We start from the raw sequence: 17,080 nt of genomic DNA on the forward strand, positions 1-17,080 counted from the left end.
TAAAATATTTAAGAGAACTAACGAGGGATGAGTTAATTTCATATAAGAAATATTTAATCTATGAGATAATTTAGATTATAGCGAAGTTTTAATATTTTAACCATAAGCCTAAATCTTTAATCATAAAAATATTAATGTTTTAATAATTTGTATTATAAGTTTATATTAAGTTCAACCTTCAAATGTTATATAATTGTTTCACATTTGTGTCTAGTATGTAAAATTTATTAGGTGTTTTATCCTAATCAGATTTTCTAAATTATTTTTCAATTAGCAGGTACATGTAAACAATAATTATACAGTTAAAAACAAGAATAAAACATAAGAATGATGGAAAAAATTACATTGAATAATAGAAATTACAAAGAGTTAACTTACATTATCTTCAATTCAGTACCGAGAGTTAGTTACTTTTATACTTTTGGAACATTAAAAGAGAATAATAAACCATATTTCCTGCCTTTAAAACAAGTCTATTTTATATCTATATTAGAGTTGATTTCCTAATGATGTGTCTTTCTAACTTTTGTCCCTATTTATAAGATATAGGCAAATTTGTTCGAATTGAACTGAGCTTAAAATTTGTTAACAAACGAATTTTGTTAAGATACTTTTCAATTGTAAATAATTTTTCCTTATTTACACATTACTTTTATAATTAAAAATCAAATATTTCTATTTCTCAATTTATTAAATATACACCTGGATCATCTAAAAAATAATAATAAAAATATCAATAAAAGATTAAAAATAAATTATAATAATATCAATTATTAAAAAATAAAAACCCTATCTTAATCTAGTTTCATCATTAAATTTATTTTTATATTTTTCTACACTTTTTACACTAAAAAATAAAATAGACTCGTTACTAATTTTCAATTTATTAAACAAAATATTTTTCATTAGTGGGTTAAAAAACAGACAAATATCTCCCGAAATCCTTCAAAACATTTTACCTAACCTAATTCACCACCCACTGTTTGATGAGATTTGCATGCAAACTCTCGTTATCCGACATTTGACACGCACATATGACTATTGAATATTGATTAGTATTATGCTTAGCTTTGTTAAGAACCATAATTTATGAAAAAAATTGATCAAATGAATAATTATCAAAACCATAATTTTAACTGCCTATTTATTTATGATGACGTAGATTTAATGAACTATACGACATAAGAAGACGCAACAGAATCTGTGTACAAAAAATATTTCAAAAAGAAAAAACAAAACTTCTTATTAGAATGATAAGATCAATGGATTACGTAATTGATGCCATTCATTTATTATTTTCCTTTTTCATGTCCCCTTTTATATATGTATAAATGATATAGTGAATATATAAAAGATAGAATGAATATATTGAAATTTGTGAGGGATTTGGAAATCAAATTGCGGGGTGTAGGGAGCAAAGACCTACGTGTTGCAGAAAAATCAAGGCCCAGCCCATTGTATATGATTCCATTTGGTATGGTGTATCTTGAGCATTCCTTCCTATATCCCATAATTTCAACTTGATCCCAATGTGTAATATTGAAACATTACGGATTAGAATATTGGACATTAATACTTTTTTATTTCAATCTAGAATATTTTACATTAATACTTTTGTATTTTAAAATGTACAAATTCAAATATAAATTGGTTTTATGAATTATACCTTATAAATTATAAAATATATTTTAAATTTCATGATTTATATAATAAAATTTTGTATTTTGAATTGTATATCTCGTGATGCAAAATAAAAAAATATAATGTATTTTTTAATTAGATGATCTCTAATAAAGAAAATACTGGATTGGAGGAATTTCATAGATAAGGATTTATAGGCTTTAACCAAGCCCGTTAAAAGAATTACGAGTTAAAATTAGGGTAGAAAATGAATATCTCTTCACAAACTTATAAATAGGGTACACGATTATTGTAGAAAAAATAAGAAAAAAATATGGAAAATATAATGCAAATTGGTTATTTGACCACTCCATGTAAGTGGAAGTTGAAATTGGTGTGAAAAGTTGAACAGTGTTATTTTTGGAATTGAATTGATCAAAATCTGGCAGACGGAAGACTAATGAAAACAAAGACTTTCGCCAAACCACACATTTATCTTTCCAGAATAGACTTTCAGCCTTTCTTATCTTGTTCAAATAAAATAAGAACCAAGTGAATATTCAAATTATTATATATAAAAAATAATGTTTGAATTATTGTATAAAAGAGATATTTTCATCACTAATTTACACGACAAGCCATAAAATCTTAAATATATCCAAAACCCCTAATTTATTAAAATTAATATGCTCTCTCTCTTTAAGTACCATATGGTTAAATAGTTCATTTTTTAAAGTTTGATAGAAATGAGTAAATTAAAATATATTTATTAAAATATATAAGTTATACATAAAGTCATTAGTTCACTCTGAGAAAATAAAGTAGTTTTTAGTTACGCAGCTTTACATTCAAAGTTTTTTTTGTCCTAATTATTAAAAAGTCGTATCTAAATATTGCTGTTGTTCTATATTGAACTCGAAAGTTAACCTTGGTTTTTTTTTTTCAGATTTAATAAAATGATCGATGTGGTATTGATTGTTTTATTAAATCTTGAATAATTTGGCTGGGTAGTTTAAAAAGATTGTTCACTTATCTATATGAATATATCAAGTTTTATTATTAATTTTCATGATTTTTTATATACATTTTTTATATTGTTTACATGAAAATCAAATCAAAGTAAGATGCTTTTGAAATTTTGCGAAGATGGGAAACTAAACTCTTTGGATGTGTTAAAAGGCATTTTTAGTTTATATATTTAAATTTTAAATTAAAATTTTTTTATGTTTCAAATTTTAATATATTTGTATCTTTAAATTTAAAAAATAAATAGATATAATTATTTTAACTAATGACATTAATTTTTTTAAACTTGTTAAAAAATATTTTAGACCAATATTTAAACTGAAATTTATTAAAATAATGCAAATAATTTAAACATCTTAAACATGTTTAATACATTAAAATAATTTAACATAGTTATATTCATTTTTAATGTATGTGAATTAAACTATATTAAACCCTAAACATAAACAATCTTTAATTTTACATCGAAATTTGAAAATTATAACCATATTTAATCCTAAAATTATGTATTTTCCAAATGAGATAAAATAACACCTATCAAACAAAGCAATTGTGATGTATATTTATGATAGCAAATAATTTTTCTTATTGGATCAATTAATTTATGTGTTTGAAAAGTATAAGAATGGAAATAACAGTATTATTGCTATCTCTAATTAAATATTTACCATTCATATGTTATTCAATTTTTGATATTTAAGTATATTTAAAATAAATAAATAAAAACATTGTTTCAGGGTATATATATATATATATATATATATATATATATATATATATATATATATATATATATATATATATATATATATATATATATATATCAATCTATGGCGATTGCAAATAAGGTAGTATTCGATTTTAATACTTCATTAACATATTTCAAACAACTTATTAAGTTATATAATCTAACTTTTACTGTCAATTTAACAACTTGTATAATTCCAAACAATTAAGTTCTTAGAAGTTAGAAAGAACGAGCTTAATTATTATTATTATTTTATTTTATATAGTTTGAAGTTGGTCTATGTACTTTGAATAATGCAATGTGTTATATTGTATATATGTTTGCATGAGACTCATTTTTGTTTTAAAAGTGAGGAAATTTGAGGTGAAGATTTTACCTCATTTATATACACAAGAGATATGGTTATTACTTTCCTTATATAATTATTTTTATTTATTTTTTCATAACATCGATTTTGTTTTACTTCTACCACGCAAATCTACTACAGATTGATGCACGTTTAAATCTTTCCCAATTTGGTTGGATAAGAATGGTAGAGGTGGGAACACGTAAGCACGTGCCATACACAGCCAAGTAAGTGTTGATTTTTTGCACTTTTCCACTTTTCGACATGGGACCTACCAATGCTGTCAATTTCGATTCACCAGAGGGTCGCTTTCTTTGATACATAAATAAACCACCTTAACACTGCAACCAATCCTATATTGTTTTCTCCCTTTCTAACAACTCACAGACACCCAAAAATGGCTCTAACACTTCGTTCTTCGGTTTCCCTCGTCAACCAGAAAGAAACCAGACTCCCAAAACCCAAAGAAGACGTTTCCACAAAAGTTTCTTACCTCGGAAAAACAAAAGTAAACCAATCTTTCCGTCTCCGAACCAAGAGTTCCATGCAACAAACACATGTCACAGGAGACAACAACAAGAACAACTTCAACGCCCAAGTGACGATGAAAAACGAGAAAAGAGAGAAGCTTCATGCGCCGTTGGTTGGTCATAGTCATAATGATGCGATGAGAGTGCCGGTGTTTGTGATGCTGCCATTGGACACTGTAACAATGGGGGGGACTTTGAATAAGCCGAGAGCGATGAATGCTAGTTTGATGGCTTTGAAGAGTGCAGGAGTTGAAGGAGTGATGGTGGATGCTTGGTGGGGTTTGGTGGAAAGAGAAGAACCCTTGAAGTATAACTGGGAAGGATATGCTGAACTTGTGCAAATGGTTCAAAGGCATGGCTTGAAGCTTCAGGTTGTCATGTCTTTCCATCAATGTGGTGGAAATGTCGGAGACTCCTGCAGGTATATCACACACTACTCATTTTAACCTATTTCAATGTGTTTGTACTGCTCCTGTGTTTAGATTTGTTGATAACAGAGATTTGGGTAATAAATTGTTGTGAGATTGATTTTTGTTCATCGTGAAATTTGTTGTATACAACATAAGAGTTATTAACATTGTTTTGTACTTCTTATAATGAAAGGGCAAATAAAAAAAGGATTGATTTTGATTTTGATTCTAATTTTGTAGCATTCCTCTGCCTCCGTGGGTGCTGGAAGAAATCAGCAAGAACCCTGAACTGGTTTACACAGACAGATCAGGGAGGAGGAATCCTGAATACATATCCTTGGGCTGTGATTCAATGCCTGTTCTTCGGGGAAGGACACCCATTCAAGTATACTCTGATTACATGAGAAGCTTCCGTGACAGATTCAGAGACTATTTGGGCAGTGTTATCATTGTAAGCACCACACCCATTTTTTCTTCAATTTGGGGGTTAATTTGTGGTCAGAGTATGAAAGAAAAATGGCTAAAACTTTGGGATAACAGTAAGCTTTTTAACTGCATTGAATACATTAACAACCACACATAGACGATGAGTGAGTAGTAATATTAAATCATGTAACTAGAATTAGTTCTTTATTCACCCTTAAATTTTCAACCATGTTCATAAATTTAGAAGACTAGTTTGAAGGGGAATGGAGGGAAAGCACTTATAAATTGATGATAAACTAGGAACTGAGGAATTTGTTTCTGATATGAAGTACTGAGACTAAATTCATTTGCAGGAAATTCAAGTGGGGATGGGTCCTTGTGGGGAGCTAAGATATCCATCTTATCCCGAAAGCAATGGAACTTGGAGGTTTCCTGGCATTGGAGAATTCCAGTGCTACGACAAGGTATGGATAAATGAAATGCATAAGATTTTGCTTCAATGAAGCTGAAGAAGCATGCCAATGTTACATAACAATTAGACTCCTAAATCTCTGGCTTTGTGATAATAATGACATCTCAAAGGTGACAAATTACAAAATATCCTCCTTTTCTCGTTGGCTTTACTAAAATGACTTGTTTGTCATGCAGTATATGAGAGCTTCCTTGGAAGCATCAGCTGAGGCCATTGGGAAGAAAGATTGGGGAAGAAGTGGACCCCATGACTCGGGCCAGTACAACAATTTTCCTGAGGAAACTGGATTTTTCCGCAGGGAAGGAACATGGAACTCAGAATACGGACAATTCTTCCTTGATTGGTACTCCACCAAACTTGTTGAACACGGTGAGAGAATCCTTGCATCAGCCAAAGGCATATTCAACTCGCGTGGGGTGAAATTATCTGCCAAAGTTGCTGGAATTCATTGGCACTACAAGTCAAGGTCACATGCAGCAGAACTAACAGCAGGCTACTACAACACTCGGTTTCATGATGGGTACCTACCAATAGCAGAAATGCTGGCAAAGCATGGTGCAGTGTTCAACTTCACCTGCATGGAAATGAGGGACAAAGAGCAACCTGAGCATGCTAGTAGCTCCCCAGAGGGCTTGGTTCATCAAGTGAAGATGGCAACCAGAAGAGCAGGAGCAGAACTTGCTGGGGAGAATGCTCTTGAGAGATACGATGCAGCTGCATTTTCTCAAGTTTTGGCAACAAGTGACTCTGGTTCTGGATTGTCTGCATTTACTTTTCTCAGAATGAATAAGAAGTTGTTCGAGGGAGACAATTGGAGGCAATTTGTGGAGTTTGTGAAAAGCATGTCAGAGGGTGGTAGGAGACAAAGCCTTCCACTTTCTGATACCTGCGGCACTCATCTTTACGTTGGACACATCACAGGATTTAAGAAGCAGCAAGAGCAGGCTCAGGATGTTGCTCTCGTGTGAACACATGTATACTATGTAGTTAAATTCAAAGCATCATAGTTTTTTATACAAGTGAAAAGGATGTAGAATTATGATTGCTATACGCAAGGAAAATGGCATATATTATAGCCAAATTCCTTAGATTGTTAGTGAAATATTGTTTCATTTCACTTCAAAATCCAGTGAATGTTGTGCTGATAATTCCAACAAACCCATCTTATGTAGTTCGCTTGAAGTCGTTTGTTCCACTCTTGTAATATGTTCAAACTTTTCAATAAGAGAAAGGAAAGATTTTTCCTTCTCGTTTGATTATTCCGGTGGCATTTCAGCATTCAGTTCCTAGCGTCTAATCTTTAAGCAAGAACAGAAGAATAATATACTTGCTGGGTAAAGGAAAAAACGAACAATAAATATTAGCAGAAAAAATAATAAGTTTAAAAGAGAAACACTACTTGGTTGGGCAAATGTTTTTGCATCAAGATAAATCTCTTCTACACTTTCTTATTACAGTGAACTAATCATGATGAAACTAAAATAGTTCTTTTAATAAGATTTTGTTCTGAATAGTATTTATGTTCAATTAGGAAAAATAAATGTTATAATATTTATTATACATTAATATGGGTTGATAATTTTTTTTTACAAAGTATCGGATTGTAGAAGACTAACCTTTTCAAACAAAAGCAACCATATCTCAAATCATTAATAGAAAATAACATATATAGGGTTATAACCCTCATGCAAGGAGAGATTAAGATCATTGCAAAATATATAATAATAATAATATTAATGTTTCTTTTCTTCCTTATGAAATAAATATTAAAAAATAAATAAAAATTATAGGGAAATATAAAACTATATTAAAATTAATTATCTTTTAATATATGTGCTTTTATAATCTTTGTATTTTTATGTAATGCTATCAACAATAAATAAATAAATAAATATTATTTTTAATTTTATAAATTAATTATTTTATAATTAATCTTTTCAAATTTTAGTTTATACTTATATGTATTTTTGTGATTTTTATTTAACTATATGAATATTTATTTTTAAATGTACAATTAAAAAAATAAAGATTAACTTCCAAATTACTATTTTGAACCGTGTATTGCAGTATTTTTTTTAAGTTCAAATTATACAACCTATAAAGAACTTTAAACAGAAGAAAATGATGCTTTTAATGTTGACAATAAGTTTGAGTTGGACAAAGAAACTCCCCCATTTATTAAGGCTTTGAACTTTATATCAAATCCTCCAAATTTCTCTGTCACTCGTACTTTTGTAAAGAAAAATGGTAGATACCGTGTCAGGAGTATTCTGACAATTATTATTCTTTAATTACAATTAGATATTTATTTTGACAAAATCATTGAGTAGAATGAAATTGTGACTTTAACTAAATTAAAAGTCAACTCATTAAATAAGTAAGCAACGCACATTATATCATCATTTATATTATATTTATTAATTTGGGCTCAATGGTTATGTTCTTTTAATTATTGTAAATGTATGCTATTTAAGAATGAAGGAAAACAAATTTAAAAATAAAATATTTAGTAACTAATATCATTTTAAACTTAAAAAGTAGATAAATACAATTTTTCTCTGTTAGATTAAATAAATCATCGGTTATATTGAATAATCGCGTAATGATTGAGTTATTTTTGTTTTTTCTTCTATGAAATGAAACCTTATTTGTATACTATATTGGATTAAATCGCACTAACTAGAGAGAATTTTGGAAATTGTTTCAAACTTTTCCGACAATAATTTCATTGACACGACACATTACCGATCAATCTGTTGGATTCCTAATATGGGACTTGGGACTTAGACTGACATTTACGGGAGAAGAAACACAGACGTAAGAAACTCGAAAATATACAATCTAAATGAGGAGGATGGAAATATACAATTAGTGACAGACATTTTCAATGGTACATTTCAGGCAAAACAAAATGACTTAAGAGACTTTAACCTGTTGAATCTCTCGTATCTCGAAGAGATTTTAAGGACAGATTCGCTGACACAAAAGATCCTACTGCAGTTTTATAGAAACTAAAAAAAAATCATTTATTTAGCAGTTGAGACCAATCTGGATGGTGTGGATATAGGAGTGTTATTAGGTGAAGTGTTTTGGGTTTGTGAATCCTGCAATGCTTGGTTCAAGGTTTCCACTATCTGACTCATGGAGGGTCTGTCTTCAGGATTCTTCTTCAAGCAGCAATCTGCCAAGTTGGCTACTTTCCGAGCTGCAGCAAGAGAGTATTGGTTATTGAGACGTCGGTCGATGATGGTGCTGAACCTGCTACTGTTGGCAGGGTAATGTTTAACCCATTCTACAAGCTTTTGTTCTCCTATTGGACGGTTTCTATTCAATGCACGTCTCCCTGTGAGGATCTCATAAAGCACCACACCAAAACTCCAAATATCACTCTGAACTTTCAGATGACCCGTCTGAACGTACTCTGGGGCAGCATATCCCTGTGTCCCCACTACCTGATAAGTTTTCAGAATCATCAGTCTGGTTTCTATTCAGTGCTGCTTAATTGCCAACTCCAGAATCTGTTATAGTTACTGATATTTGCATATATGATAAGTAATTATGATTACATTTTCATTGCAAACGATGGATGGGTTTGGAAGTCTCATAGTTCAGATTTATTTTTGGAAGTAATCATGATTGAATACCGATGAAAAACTATAGGAGTTCAACTTACCGCAGTAGATACATGAGTCTTGTCACCTGTTGGACCCTCTCTTGCAAGACCAAAATCTGAAAGTTTGGGATGAAATTGCTTGTCCAGCAACACGTTTGAAGATTTGAAATCGCGGTAGATCACCTTCCAATACAAAACATTAAAACAAGACAAGATTATTATAATCAATTAGAACACCTACGATGTTCAATTCAGACAAGGTTACAAATGTGAAACATGTCTCAACTACAATGTACCTGAATCTCCAATCCGTTGTGGAGATAATACAATCCTTGAGCAGCACCGAGCATGATCTGCAATCTTGTTGGCCAAGGCAAAGGAGGTAAAGAAACACTGAAAAGATGATCTTCCAGACTCCTGTTAGACATGAACTCATATACCAACAACCGTTGGATTCCTCTTTTACTGTCTATTGAGCAGTATCCCAGAAGCTTAACCAAATTAGGGTGGTTAGCAACGCTCAGAAATTGAACTTCTGCAAGCCATTCTTTGTGTCCCTTTACAGAATACAATATAAAAAATAACATAAACATGAGAAACCAAACCAAGTATATTTTTAAAGTAGTACTCAAGTGTTGATACAATTCAGAGACAGCATAACACATTTGACTGACACTCTGCAAACTCGTTTTCCATTGAAAGCAGTTCCTAACAGCCATGAAAAGAAGTTTTTCCTCACATCAAAATCAACTCATCCATGATTAATAGAAGTTTTTTTCTCATTTAGGTTTTTCAGAATCTGAATTTGCCTTTCACATAAATGATTTTCGTAAAAGAACCACCTACACCGATTAAAATCGTTGTATCTTGTATACATTGTATCACGCTTGCTATAGTCCATTATCTTTCAATAATTCTAATATAAACAAAAAGAAGGGACATAGAGTCACCGGAGCAGATATTAGTCATAAAAACCACAGATTTTTTAGATTGAGAATTGAAAAACAAAGGTACTGAAGAAGGGTGTGTTTGTGTATATATATATATATATACCTGTAAGCCATGCGCGTTAAGTTTTTTTATTGCGACTACAATTGGAGAAGGTCCATCTTTAGGACTGATGGTTCCTCTATATACTTTTCCAAAACCACCTTCTCCAATCTTCAGCATGCTATTGAAACCATTTGTTGCATCTATAAGCTCTTTTAAACTGAAAATTCTGTAACTCTGTTCCTTCTCTCTGTACAATTCTTTTATGCTCCTCGGCGATGGTACCGAGCTTGGGGACTTCGGTGCTCCATTCACAACCTGGCTTTTCTTCTTCCGTCCCTTTGGGAGTTCTGGGTGGGATTTTGATTTCTTTTTGAAGAACAAACAGTTCATTTTCTAATCATCCAAGTTACTAAATTTCTCAGCAGAACAGAGTATAGAAAGACAGAGGGTTCGTTCAAGAGAAAATGAAAACAGATGAAGCAAATTATGTTTGAAAAATGCGAAAACGAATGAAATGGAGAAAGAGAAAAAATTGAAACGGGTTTGTTCCGTGTAGCAGAGGAAATTGAACAATAAGAAGAAGGGGATTGAGAGGAAAACCGCGTGAAAATCCGCGTCTGATACACAGAAACATAACATTAACAGTTAAAAGGTTATGTTTGATTTGATGGTTATGTTATGGGACATCTATAGTCCGATTCAGGGTCAAAGTAAAACAAAGTTGATTGCAATTTTATTCGGAGTATATTTTCAGTCAAAGATTGTTTAAAATTTACGTTTTGAAGAGTGATGAAAAGATAAAAAGAAAAAAAAAACTTCTGTTAAAGATGAATTATTAAATTTGTAGTAAAGATAAACAAATTATACACCAACAAAGTTAAACCTCTTAAAACACAAAAAACAAAATAAACTTTTAGATTTGGTGATGATAAGGATGTGTGAATGAATGAATGAAACATTAGAGATTTTATTAGCCAAAAGGTAGTTGTTCCTTTATTTTAAGGAATCTGTGTAGAAAACCAACAATATAAAACAAAAAGCATGGTAAAACTAAAGCTACATCGGTGAACTTTGAGTGAAAGATAGGAAAAGAGAAAATGAGTTTCATTAGTCTGAATTTAGAAAGAAGTGAAAAAAGTAATGATAATGATAAAGATAGGAGTGGAGACTTAGAAGGTGAAGTGGGTACACGTTTATATAATAATAATAATTAATTATTATTATTATTTTATGAGAAGAGTTGAATTGACTGTACTAAGACTTTCAAAGTTGGAAGAGACTGTGGCGTCTTCAACAACCAGCGAACTAATAAACAATAAAAATTAGTATATCATTATGAACAACGTTGGAGCTTCCAAGTTCAAACATGGGGTTCCACATTCTTCATTCTTACTTATTTCTTCCTCTCTTCCTTTCTTTCAAATTTTACTATTTTTTACTTTATTTGCTAACACTTTTCTTGCTTTTTCATTCATTTTATTTTCAACCTTCCATTAACTATCTGAACTTCATAATTAAATACTTTTATCTTTTTATCAAGTAGATGTTAAATCGTTAACAGGGTTCTCTCATAATAATGTTATTTTAGTAAGGTTTAATGTTTTGTTTTTGTTTTCATCAATTTTATTTAAAGTGATTTTTAATTTTTTTATATTTAAATTAATTCTAATTTTTATAATTTTTATTTAATTTGATTTTTTTACGGCAATGTCTATTAATAATTCACATAAAAAAATCACAAAACACGTCTATTAATCATTCACATAAAAAATTAACAAAAAAATAATAGGTCATCATTCATAACTCATGTAAATATGATATTATTAAGGGTTAAATATTCTTTTAATCGTTCAACTATTAAGCTATTTTATTTTTCGTCCCTCTTTTAAACTTTGGTACATTTTGATCCTTATTAGTAAGGAAACTATAAATTTTCATCTTCCAAAATCAGCGGTGTTAAAATTAGGCTGAGTTGGCTAACGGTGTGCCACATCATTTTTTTTCTTTTTTAACGCTAAGTCAATATCTCCTTGCTTCTCTCCCTCCATCTCCTTCCTTGCATCTGACGCCGAACTTCTTCCACTCTTCTTGTTCACTAAACCTCCTGTCGACGTCGCAGCCGCACAACTCCCTCCTTGTCCACCACCACAAATTATGATATAACCATAGCCAAAAAGAAAAGAGACGGAAGGAGAGAAGTAGGAAAGATTGGCTTAATGTAAAAAAAAAAAAAATAATGTGGCATACCGTTAGTTAATTCAGCCTAATTTTAACTGCATTTGTTTTGGAGAACGAAAAATTATAGTTTCTTTAAGGACAAAGATCAAAGTTTAAAATGGGAAGAAAAATAAAATTGGTTAATAGTTGAGGGACTAAAAACATATTTAACTTTATTGTTAAAGATTTAGATATTATTAAAAAGAAAATAAATTAAAGAAAAATTATAAAAATTGAAACTAGGAAAAAGTCGAGGATAAAGGGACATTTTATTAAAGATATAAAATCCCATAACATTTTAACTACAAATTCTTTTAAGTGATAACTTTTAGACTTTGACTATTTTGTGTGGTAGTAGTTTTTGTACCAGTGTACTTTATGGGCCAAAAAAATTTTATATTATTTATTATATTTTTTAAATGATAGAATAATTTTCAAATAATTAAATACGAGAAATTCAAATTAAATATTTGTATTACTTTTGGATAAAACTAATGTTGCAAAATAATATACATTTTAATGAACTTCTAAAAATATTTTCATAATTTATACTTTTATAGTAATTCATTTTCACATGATAACTGACTAATCATTCATTAAATGCAATTTTTATGACATAAATAAAATCTTTAAAAAAATTTAATTTGTATATTTAAAGTACTACATTATAATATTTTATTCACAGACTTTTAACACGTCTTTTAATCTAATATGTTTACTTAACTATTTGAAATATGTTGACTGTATGACAAAAAACTTTCTTGATAAAATATAATTCCTTTTAAGTTATCATAATCAACATTAATGATTATTATTTTATTTATTATTTAAAATATTTTAATTATTTATATATTTATCATTTTGCCTTATTATATAGGATTTTATAAATATACTAGTATTTTGGTGTGAAATGAATGTCAACCAAATAAATATGAAAACATAGGTTAGGTAGAACTTTTAATATGAATATAATTAAGCAAATCAAGGTCTTAAAATACTAAACTCATTTGTGATAATAAATATCAATAATTTAAACAAATTGTTTTATATTGAATAGAGGTATTACATTAACTTTTTAATCAAGTGTGAAATATTTTTATCAAGTATGTGTATTGACATCACGTTGTTAATAAATGGACATCCAATTTATATAAACGTAAAACTTATATGATTTTGAATTTTAGATGATAAAATTTATGAAAAAAAAAACTTAAAGCTTAACAGTAAAAATTAAAAAAATGCAAAAAATAAAACAATTATAAAATAAATAATTTATAATTCTGTATATTTTAGACTAAAAATCACCTCATATTAACCACTGCCCCGTAATAATATTAATTATGTGTATGGAATTAAAAGAAAGATAAAATATTTATACTTTAAAATTCATATAATAAAGTTGAAGTAATTGAAAGTTTAAAATAAAATTCACACAAATGTAAAAAGTTAGAGTGAAGTATTAAAATTAAGTTTAGATATTATTGAAATAATTACTGTAAAATTATATTTATTGTCCCGCAACTAATATTGTTTAAAGATGTGCAATATTCTTGACTGTACCGTGACTTAGTCTTGGAGTTGACATGTTTGAAAATTAAGAACATGTTCAAACTATAACATTCACCATTTTTTTATAATAAATTATTTCCTATTCAAATAGTCTATTTATATAAGAAAATTTGATATTAATAAGCATGAAAGTTCATTCATAATAAAAAAAATTATCAGGAAAACAAAATTATTAATAATTTATTAATTCTTAAAATTTTACTGGTAAATAATCGTTAATCAAATTTAATGATAGATAAATATTTCAATAATTATCGACAATAAAAAATTTATTAATAATTTCGATAAAATTTTCTTTTTTATTAAATATTGTGATTTAGTAATTTTAGTTTTCTTTATCCGCCACTATCGATATTTATTGTTATTTTTTTTTCTTTCATCTCATCTTTTTCTTTTTCTTACTTTTTCTAAGCCTTATTTTTTTCCTCAATGTCCACTGTTGTACGTGTCATTACTGTTATTGTCGTTTCTTTTTTCTTCTTTTCCTTGATTTTTTCTTCTTCTTCTCTTTTATATCAATTTAATTTATAATAAATATTTAATTAAATTTAGCGAGAAATTAACCCTGATTATATCAACAGATTTAACAATGAGATTATTAACAAATTTACAATTATAGATTTATTGACTAATTTTCAAAAGATAATTATTAATAGATATAGTAATGAATTTCAAAAAATTTAAGTATCGACAAATAAAAAAAATAATTACCAATAGATTATCAACGAATTTTCATGACCAGGTTGAAAATAAAATGAAAACTCTGAAATTTGTTTTATTGACAAAAGATTATAAACAAAAATTTCTATCACTAATAAAAATTATAAATTACAGACAAATTAATATTTCCGTTAGTAATTAGAATCTAAAAATTTATTAATAAATTTGATTTCATTAACCATTTTTTTTTATTAAATTTTGATGCTAATATGATATTTTGTAACAGTGATTATTAACTAATATGGAAAGTTCTATTAACTAGTGACAAATACATATCTCGATTAATAAGAATGATAAAATTATCTTTAACAATAAGAATCACATGCTAGTATTTTGTTTATTTTTTTAAACTTTAATCCAGAAAAAACGTATAATATTGTATTTCATTACATCCCCATATATATATATATATATATATATATATATATATATATATATATATATATATATATATATATATATATATACAAATCATATAAAAAAAATCAATGTAATAATCATTTAAATTGAAAAAAAAAATGATGATTTGGTAGTACAAAGAGTATAAGTTTCCTGAAGCAAATCAAAGGCAAATATAGCCTCTTCAAGCATTTTCATTGGAAGAAAACAACTCAGCAAGAGACAAGAGCTACTTACTAGACACCATAGCTTTTCAGACTTCTATAGGGTGTCTTACAAATCACATGTTTTTTTTTTCTTTTTTTCGGATGCTTATAGGTAGAAGATGGCATACATTGTGCCCTTTTTTCAAAAGAGGAATAACAAATTATGAAATAACAACTTAAAAATAGGAAATTAGTTCAAGGTACTGACGAAGATAGTCATTTTCGGTACTCTCATAATATTTAGTGGTTTGATGATCCTTCCTAATACTAATATTTATTTAGAAATAAAAAAAAAACGAATTTTATTTTGTAACGAAATATTAAACAAAAAATAAAAATCATATTGTAGTTAATTTTATCAAATGATAAATAACATAAACTTCTAAATTTATAATATAAATCTGACCTATTTTAATTTTACTAAGAAACAAAAGTGATTTTGAATTAAATCATCAAAAGAGCAAAACAATTTATTCCGTTGCCGGGACTTGAACCCGGGTCTCTCGGGTGAGAGCCGAGTATCCTAACCAACTAGACTACAACGGATTTTTGATTTTATGTATGGATTTTGTTACATACAATTAATTTTGTTTCGGAAAAAGTTAAAAAAAAGGTATAAATTAGGGATTGTGTGAGATCACCATCACAAATTTTTCAGGAAAAAAATTATTTTATTGAGTAAAGTTATATAAAACCTTTTAATTTCATTTTTTTTTCACAAATAGAATTAGAAATGAGAGAGGGAGTTACGTAAGTTAAAAACAAGTAAATTAGACTAACTTTTCTTTTTGTGAGACAACTGTTTTGTATTTATCATAAGTGTTAACCTATATAATTAAATAAAAAAACAAATTAAATATTCAAATAATATACTAGTCTTAAAAAAAATCAAAGTATCAACTATATATTAAATAATATGACAAAATAAATTATAAAATTTTTTGTTGAGGGATTACAAACTAATTACATAAACTCATCTAACTCAGAGTTAAGTAAGCTTAGGTTCAATTTGTCTATATTAAAAAAAATCAATTCAACTTCGGTCAAATTTATACTAAATCTGATTAACTCATAAGCTTAAATCTATTTAGTCACCTTTAAATGAAATACTAAATTATTATTAATATTACTAATAACAAAAATAATGTATTTGTTAACATGAAATTTTGAAATAAAATACTACTTTTTAGACTAATGTACGGTTCATGTGATGAAAATAATACGAAATAAAAGCCTAAAGTACAGCTTCCACATGTTCATCACCCCACCCTTTTTCGTTAAAAACTGTTTCAAGAGTTACAGCTAAAAGTAAAACAAGAATGACAGCCATCCAAGACTTATGAAATTCCTCGGATATGCAAAAACTCTGCTTTCACGGACTCTATACTATTTTACTTGTTTTTTTCTTCTTCTCTCTAATCTCCTTTTCTCTCACGCAAGTTTTTGTGCCTTTTTTTATAACTATTAAAAAATATAAATTAATGACTAAACAAACTTGAAGATTTGGTAAAAAAGTTGTTAATTATCCAAGTCCTTTGTTATTGTTACAACAAACTACGAAAATAAGAATCTGTCCATGAAGCGCACGGATGGGGTTCCTGCATCTAAAACCATCCATCGTTATGGTCAACAAAATTCTGTAAATATGAAACAAAATTGCTCCACTTAAAGCTACAGTTGAATTCCATGTGATAGTCGTTAATCACAACAACAAAAATATAAATAATTAATAAACTTGAAGATTTGGTCAGACTTGACCTGCGTTTTTCATTTTTGAAATTCTTG

At 28.3% G+C, this 17,080-nt stretch overlaps 2 protein-coding genes and 1 non-coding gene across 3 annotated transcripts; 1 reads left to right on the top strand and 2 right to left on the bottom strand.

Annotated features, from left to right (window-relative positions):
- The first annotated feature begins 4,099 nt into the window (after positions 1-4,099).
- LOC148200847 (beta-amylase 3, chloroplastic-like) lies at positions 4,100-6,837 on the top strand. The gene is made up of 4 exons (XM_088114050.1): positions 4,100-4,691; positions 4,921-5,131; positions 5,460-5,570; positions 5,755-6,837. The coding sequence occupies exons 1-4, from the start codon at positions 4,138-4,140 to the stop codon at positions 6,544-6,546; spliced, it is 1,668 nt and encodes a 555-aa protein (XP_087970176.1). The 5' UTR covers positions 4,100-4,137; the 3' UTR covers positions 6,547-6,837.
- Positions 6,838-8,396: 1,559 nt separating this feature from the next.
- Positions 8,397-10,829, bottom strand: LOC148200848 (putative serine/threonine-protein kinase PBL19). The gene is made up of 4 exons (XM_088111500.1): positions 10,245-10,829; positions 9,488-9,748; positions 9,252-9,374; positions 8,397-9,030 (listed from the first exon to the last, which is right to left on the bottom strand). Exons 1-4 carry the CDS (start codon positions 10,572-10,574, stop codon positions 8,605-8,607), a joined length of 1,140 nt encoding a protein of 379 aa, XP_087967626.1. The 5' UTR covers positions 10,575-10,829; the 3' UTR covers positions 8,397-8,604.
- A 4,939-nt stretch (positions 10,830-15,768) lies between these two features.
- TRNAE-CUC (transfer RNA glutamic acid (anticodon CUC)) lies at positions 15,769-15,841 on the bottom strand. Its single transcript has one exon. It is a non-coding gene; the product is annotated as a tRNA-Glu (tRNA).
- Positions 15,842-17,080: the final 1,239 nt, after the last annotated feature.

This window comes from Vigna umbellata, chromosome 4 (assembly GCF_029865625.1).
Source record: "Vigna umbellata cultivar VRB3 chromosome 4, Vumbellata_1.0, whole genome shotgun sequence".
Classification (NCBI taxonomy): Eukaryota; Viridiplantae; Streptophyta; class Magnoliopsida; order Fabales; family Fabaceae; genus Vigna; species Vigna umbellata.

Excerpts from the sequence above, each read along its gene's own strand:
- LOC148200847 (XM_088114050.1), top strand. The coding sequence starts at position 4,138 with ATGGCTCTAACACTTCGTTCTTCGGTTTCCCTCGTCAACCAGAAAGAA. Across the intron at positions 4,692-4,920 it reads AATGTCGGAGACTCCTGCAG|CATTCCTCTGCCTCCGTGGG; the intron begins GTATATCACACA and ends CTAATTTTGTAG. Across the intron at positions 5,132-5,459 it reads ATTTGGGCAGTGTTATCATT|GAAATTCAAGTGGGGATGGG; the intron begins GTAAGCACCACA and ends ATTCATTTGCAG.
- LOC148200848 (XM_088111500.1), bottom strand. The coding sequence starts at position 10,574 with ATGAACTGTTTGTTCTTCAAAAAGAAATCAAAATCCCACCCAGAACTC. Across the intron at positions 9,375-9,487 it reads ACAACGGATTGGAGATTCAG|GTGATCTACCGCGATTTCAA; the intron begins GTACATTGTAGT and ends TTGTATTGGAAG. Across the intron at positions 9,031-9,251 it reads AGACTCATGTATCTACTGCG|GTAGTGGGGACACAGGGATA; the intron begins GTAAGTTGAACT and ends AAAACTTATCAG.